The sequence below is a fragment of the Anopheles maculipalpis genome, chromosome 3RL (assembly GCF_943734695.1).
Source record: "Anopheles maculipalpis chromosome 3RL, idAnoMacuDA_375_x, whole genome shotgun sequence".
NCBI lineage: Eukaryota > Metazoa > Arthropoda > Insecta > Diptera > Culicidae > Anopheles > Anopheles maculipalpis.
The window spans coordinates 5819152-5826212 of record NC_064872.1 but is presented as its reverse complement, the minus strand read 5'-3'; the positions used below and the strand labels follow the sequence as shown (position 1 = coordinate 5826212).

At 45.2% G+C, this 7061-nt stretch overlaps 2 protein-coding genes across 2 annotated transcripts; one reads left to right on the top strand and one right to left on the bottom strand.

Annotated features, from left to right (window-relative positions):
• Positions 1–808: 808 nt before the first annotated feature.
• On the top strand, positions 809–2242 carry LOC126560342 (odorant receptor 30a-like). The gene is made up of 5 exons (XM_050216305.1): positions 809–1209; positions 1280–1573; positions 1639–1707; positions 1777–2125; positions 2189–2242. The coding sequence occupies exons 1-5, from the start codon at positions 809–811 to the stop codon at positions 2240–2242; spliced, it is 1167 nt and encodes a 388-aa protein (XP_050072262.1).
• Positions 2243–3580: 1338 nt separating this feature from the next.
• Positions 3581–6192, bottom strand: LOC126566028 (uncharacterized). Its single transcript, XM_050223228.1, has 3 exons — positions 6126–6192; positions 3896–4075; positions 3581–3807 (listed from the first exon to the last, which is right to left on the bottom strand). Exons 1-3 carry the CDS (start codon positions 6190–6192, stop codon positions 3581–3583), a joined length of 474 nt encoding a protein of 157 aa, XP_050079185.1.
• Positions 6193–7061: the final 869 nt, after the last annotated feature.

Here is a 7061-nt window from a genome sequence, read left to right as displayed (position 1 = left end):
TCGCCAGTTTTAATGAAGTCATAAAATTGGGTAGTTTCCCATAAATACTAATTCCCATATGCCAGACCAGGAGCAGCAAGAAGAAAGAAAATGGAAAAAAGCAAATTAACTTGGCATAGATAAGAGATTCGGTTTTGGATTTGTGTCTTTGGGGATGACAGCCACCGTAAAAAGTGTAACTAAGCTCAGAATGGAAAGCGATTGAAGGGAGTTTCAACAAATCTCCATAGTCAAGTCTTTAACATTAGGCGAATGGATATTTGCTACGGGGCAATTGTTTCAGAACCAACTACTATTTAACCAAATTGAGCTGGGTATTACTTCAATCGTATAACGTCAATATTTACAGTAAATTGATTCTTTTCAAATAACTGATATTGATAAAGGTGTTGCAATGTACATACAGCAAGGTTCAATTTGAGCTAATGATAGTAATTGAGCTATTAGTATAAATATAGGCAACGTTTCAAGGATGCACTATATTTTATTGAGTCATGATTTACTCAGAAACAGATTGAATACTACATCAATACTTGGCAATTCCGGTTAAGAAGTCCCATACGGACCACTTAAACTATTTCTTAAAGAAATGATTGCATAAATGCAGGCGCTGAAAACGGCTGGTGGATCTCAGCGAGAGAGAAATAACACACTGATACCGGACTATTTACGATTCTTTCGCTAATAAGGCCTGAATCGTATCATTTTGCTCCTAATGAGCGCAATTGAAACGACGTTTGTTTGATTCTTTTACTCGCCGTTTGGGTTCCGCTGGATCCATTCTCGATCACCAGAAGCTCAATCGAGGATGTCCTTTTTTCGCAGGTCCCATCAATACCTCGAGCTAGGCTACAACCGAATCTACGAAGTGTTTCATTGGTTTCTCAGAATTACTCTGCTCCGCATCTTCGACGATGATTTCTTGGCCACGCCGATCACGACCGCTTTGTTTCAGTTTTACGTATCGGAAATCGTCATCTCGCTGGGGGCAGTTGCGATGCACATAGTTCGCTACCGTACCGATCTCGACACGGTAATACTGAGCGTTTCGGCATTTGCTGCTGCTTTGGAGGTGTTTCTGAAACTTAACGGGATGGTGTACCGGCGAAAGGAGATCAGACAGATGATCGGTACGGTGCTGAACGATCGTAGCTATCTGAACGGTTCGCTGGAGGCCGCTATCTGTGGGAAGTATATGCGATTGGCAAGGTAAATAGGCAGTAGGAAAGCTACATCATAAAGGAATATTTTAAAGTGACATCTTTAACCCAACTTGCAGGAAGCTTTTGTTCATCACGATCCTGTCTTATCTTACAACGGCAACAATGCTATTAATCTACCCAATACTGTCGGGAGGACTTCGAGAACGCATCCTTCCGGTGGGCTTCTCGATACCGTTCGTGGATTACCGTAAAGATCCATGGTATATGCTCAACTACGTGCTACAGATCGTCCAGGTAAACTGGGTCGCTTTGGTATTTGTTGGGCTGGATGGACCATTCTATCTGTTTGTCTGCTACTCGGCCTCACAGCTAGAGATACTGATTGTGTATCTTCGTCAAATTGGTCAAAGGTGAGCATGGGTACGTTGTGACAGAACGTATGTTAATTGAATCTTCATGACTTTTTGTTTTCTAGTCCCGATGACGTAGAGGAACAAAGAAGATTGATACGGAAGGTGTACGCTATGCACACAGAACTTTCAAAGTAAGTCATCATTTTGTTGAAGGAAAAGTTCCAAATTAATCGCTCGTTTTTCGCTCTTTCTCTCGATAGATTCCTTTCGAAATGTTCCTACATATACCGGGAAGTTTACCTGATGCAAGTCCTCTGCTCGATCACGCACATCTGCGTATCGCTGTTTCACATCCAGCTCAAGCTGAAAAACGGTTCCTACGGCATGCTGCTGACCAACGTCAACAAGATGTGGCTTTTCTGCTACTGTGGCGAACTGGTCGTAAGCAAAGCGGCCGATTTCAGTACCGCTGTCTACACCAACCAATGGTACCAGCTGTGGAATCGTCCCGATCTTCAGGATGTACTCTTTATGCTACAAAATGCTCAGCGCAACTATGGCTTCAGCGTTGGTGGGTTTGGATTTCTTTCCTTTGCCCTCTTTACTGCGGTAAGCATTCGCTGGTGGTAATGGTCAACGAAACCAATTAACAATTCTTCCCCTTCACCACAGGTCATGAAAACTGCTTACAGCTGTAACGCGTTCCTGCACCGAGTGATGAACTAGTTTTCGAGGATGGCGGTAAGTACAGTGGACCGTTCGTATCTTCTTGTCCTTACAACTTTATTCACCCTTCACAAATGGGCATACCTTCAGCAGCGATGCCTAGACACCTTCTTCTCACCGAGTATTGCGTAAATAAAGTAATTTGCATAACAACCGGAAATTATTTCTTGCCAGCGTAGCAAAGCTTGCCCAAAACTTTGCTTCCTAGCTTCCACCGAAAGGTAAAATTTGGCTGGCGAGCTCCTTTAGGCGAAACTAGGAGCAGCAAAACGTTAATTTAGCAGGAAAATAAATTTTCCCGGACAAAACTACCTCGTCCTTGGAACTTGGCATTCGTAAAGACCGTGGATAGTGAGCGCCAGTGATAGGGGAAGTCTACAGTACGTTAACACCTAGAAAGACGTGATAATGAGAGCGTTTCTTGGATGGTAGGGTGGTCAGAGACAAACGGCCAAGTCTATCTAATTTTGACTCCATTGACATACGGTCGTTAAAATTCGTCACCAGCGCACTTATCACGCGTTCTCCGCTGACGTCACGAAGCAAACTTTAGCTGCCAAAAACTGCTTTGTTTGTCGTCCCAAAGTCGTAGCTTCATAAGTCGTCTTGTGACATTCCTCTTGCGTTTTTTCCCCTAATCCAACCACAGAAATTGTGACTTTTAAGTGAGCTTCAGGCGAAAAATATATGTTCAAACATTTTTCAATTTCCATCATCAAGAAGAGGTGTAATTTGTCTCCTTGCGGGTGTGGGGCGCTAGACTCTGGTCCACAAGTACCGTTCCTTAGGAAATAAATCGTACCCAAGATGCTAATCGGTATGGAGCACGCTTGTGGAGTATTTTTCTAACGCTCCTGCTCTGTCTCCTGGTGTTCTTCGACAACCTGTACCAGCGTTGCCTTCCGATATCGGAGTCGAGCACTTGCCGCCATTAAAATTTACTTACCGTCGACCATGACCGCCTTTAGAGGGTGGATGGTGAAGCATCTCGGGATGAATCGATTCCATTACTCTACACAAACAAAGTGGAAATCGCGAAATGAGAAGTGTCCTGTGTCGTGGCCACGAATGGCACGATTTGAATTGCTGATGAGTCTTGCGAGTCTGTTGTCTTTCGCGCACGCACGCACGCACGCACGTCGATTGGCGGGGATTGTAGTTTTTGGTCACATCTTCTGCGTACAGAAGCTCGTCGTAAAAGTCAAACTCCGGATTCCATCTCGAGCGAGCCAATCTGGCACCAACATGTGTTTGTGTGTCTGTGTGTGGTGTAAATTTATTCCATCAAGCGGACAGTGTTGTTAAAATGTGTTTTTTTTTGTTGGTTGGTCCCTAGTATCACGCTATGCGGTGTTTGAATCCTAGCACCAGCCCAGTGAGACACATCACCATACCCAGCACACGTGACACAGTGATCTGTGATCCTTCATTGCAGCCATCGGTAAAGCACTGGCACACCTGTTCCTCGTGGCCACCGTTTTCCACCTTGTAACAGGGTCGCCGAGCTCGGTCGTAACCACACTCACGTGTCACGCGCGTATGATCCGGTACGCTTCCACCGATCACTACAATCAAGCAAAAGAAAATCGAGGATTGTATCGGGAACATTACAGAATCATCCAAGGCTAGGCTTCCCAATTACTTCCAACTTACCCAGTAAGTTCACCTTCCTGCAGAATGGCTCACGGCCCATCTCATCGGGTGGACACTCGACCAGCAGTCGGGCCGGTACGGTACTGTTGTCCCGCAGATCCTCCTCGGTAAAGTTTTTCGGTGGTGCAAAGCATTCCGAGTTGTCGTACGAGTTGCAGGTGTAGCAACGGAGTGCACTTACTGAAATGGGAGGGAACGGGTCGGTCTTATCACACGTACAGGGTTTTCTCTTTTAAAGATCACAGGGATGATCGTACTCAAATGAAACCTCTGGAATATGGACCCCAACTCTATCTGAAGCACCAATAACCTCACTAATCTGAGCTCATCTAGCTTTGTTACCATTTCTGCAGATTGGTCATAGAAATGGATCACGAAAATCTAACCCATTCAGGGCTTTATCTTCTAACTTCGTCTGCTTGAGAATTTTGGGTAACAGGAGAGCATCAAAACGAGCAAGTAATATCTCGATCATCAAGCGAGACTAAGTTCGAGGCTGAAGGCCATGTTTGAAATATCTACAGTCGCCAAAGAAGTCTCTGAGGTGTTCGTGTCTAAAATTGACTTCAATTCCTTAGCCAGGATCTGTGCACTGATCACGCTAGGCTCTGGGCCGAGGGTACTAGCTAAAGCTTATCGTTTAGTGGTAGAAAAATGTGACCTTTTGTTCTTTAGGCGAGCGTTGCTCGGGCCTATTACTGGTCCTAACCAAATCAACTCGAAACCCATTAATTATTACGCGCAAAATAATAATACTCTCTCCCCGTGTGCTGTGTACCATAAAGAGTGACGCACTCGTGCCTAACAATTAGCTCCCAATGTCACGGTTTACTTTTATTTCACCACCGAAAGCACCGAAAGAAGAGGGTAAGGTAATTCCCAACGGTGTACTATTGGGCGCATGCTTTTCCCAATTTTTCTAGGGTGGAAATGGGTAAGAGAAGAGTGATAGTTAATTTCCAATTCATTGAGCATGTAGTTTAATCACGCCCGTTATTCAGTACGGCACACCTCAGTGCGAGCTCTAGCGAGGCTAATTCCTGCTAAGTTTGTTCTGCGTTCCTGCGTGAACCGTGACCCCGAACCGGAAGGTTCTCCAAGTCGCATAAAAAATTGTTGTGGTTCGGAGCATTAATGCGTGATGGAGCAGTGAAAATTTCATTACCACCGCTTGGTTTGAATAAGGGCGACATTTGAGTAGCACCCGATGGCGAACCAAGTCTAATCGAATTCTCAATGAGCTATTGTGCCTGTGGTCTGTGGTGAGGTGGACGACTTGAACACTGCTAAAAAGGTCAAATGGTTTTTGCAATGGAAAAGCGTTTTCACTAATCGATATTTTTTGCTGGGATATTCAATTGCGCCCGTCACGCTCTATCCATAGGGGGTGGCACGGTGGTCGATTCACTCGATAGCACACTGTCGATTGTTTATCCAGCCTTCTCTCTCAGGAGCTGAAACTCTGATATCATGAATTATTAATACGAAGGTAATCTACCACGCACACGTGGTCCTACCGACCACCTGTCAAGTCCTGTATACATACCGCGTGCCGGCCAAACGGCTGAAGTGAGTGCAAACATTTTTCCAATCATGAATTTCCAAATGAGTAAACAGAGAAAAACATTCCTGTACTACCACCACCAGGTGTCGATTACGGTGAGATCTGGTCCAGGCCTTCAACAGATCCAACAAAAAAAAAAGGAGAAACAAACCCACAAAACCCCGTTTTAACGAGCGCTGTGTGTGTGCACGGTGTTAATGCAATGTCACGCTTATCAGTCCGCGGACAATCTTCACTCCAAAAAATCCTCCGCTCGCAAGGGGCTGAGAAAATGTTGACAGCATGTCATACCGACACGGTTACACCGGCAAACATACGGTAATGGTTCGGCACGATAAACGGACATACGGCACACCACACTGTGTCGTGTACTTGACCGCTCATCAATCAAAACCTCTGGTCCATGGGGAAGGAACCCGTGTTGATTCCGGATAACGCGGAACGGTTATGACAAAATGGTCTTCCGTGAGGGAAAAAGTGATTCTATTAATTATTCACACACCGGACGACGGTGAAGGTGTGCCATACGGGAATGTGATCGTGTTAGCTGATAAAAAGACCTTGTCAAACGACCTTGTGAAGAAGGTGACAAGGCCGAAGGCCGTATCGTTCCTTCTTCCTGTATCTACACTTTTCAGAGTCACACACTTGCACTCTTAAACTTACCAGAACTCGCCGCAAGTACAGCAAGCACGACTGTGAGTGTAAATCCCAACCGATCAGTAGCCGTCATTGTAGTGCAGCAGGTTGGCTACGAGATGTCTGCAGGTCGACACCGAACAGTTCCGTACAGCACACACCGGACAACTGATCGGAGCAGATTGGACGATCGGCTATCTTATGTCGAAAATTCGATCGTACTAAGCTCGATCGCCAAATCAAATCCCCACTCCGAATAGTATAGACTAAAGCGTGGTGTTAATCATAGCTCCGTAGGACATGTGATTTTGTGCTAATGGGCGAATATGCTTAACAATGTTCATGTTATCCAAGATCTTTTTGGCTGTCCCTCCGACGAGTGGTCAGAAAGGAGGAAATGTTGTTAATTTAAGATCGAGTTTTAACCGACGTGCTTCACGAGCTTCATCGGTTTACGGATTAGACCTTTTATCCGTTAAACGTTGTCTTTCCATTACTAGGTTTGATAAAAAAATATGACGCAAAAAGATAGAATGTGACGCTGCCATCGGACATCGCATGACGTTAAAGTCAGACAGACATTTTCTTTCCCAATGCGCGTGCATTCCGAGTCCGAGGTTTAGTCATTCACCGGTTGTCACGTTACGGCGATGCTTATTAACGGGGAGCACAATTGCTTCATTCTTTTTGCAAACGATGCAAGAGTGAACCACAGTCCCTCACTTTGGTGGTGGTTGAGATGTGTATTTACAAACATACGTTGGGATCGAGTGCTTCTCTTTCTTCCGCTTGAGGCTCAGATCAGCATGGAAATATGAGATCCGATTGCGAATTCGTTTCCATTCCTGCTGCATGCTTACAGTTACAACTTGAACCCAACCACGACTGGTTTAAAGCCCCTGCTTGATCCAACCAGGCTTCATCAAGAGATCGTAGGGCGTCTTATCGTCTACAGAACCACAT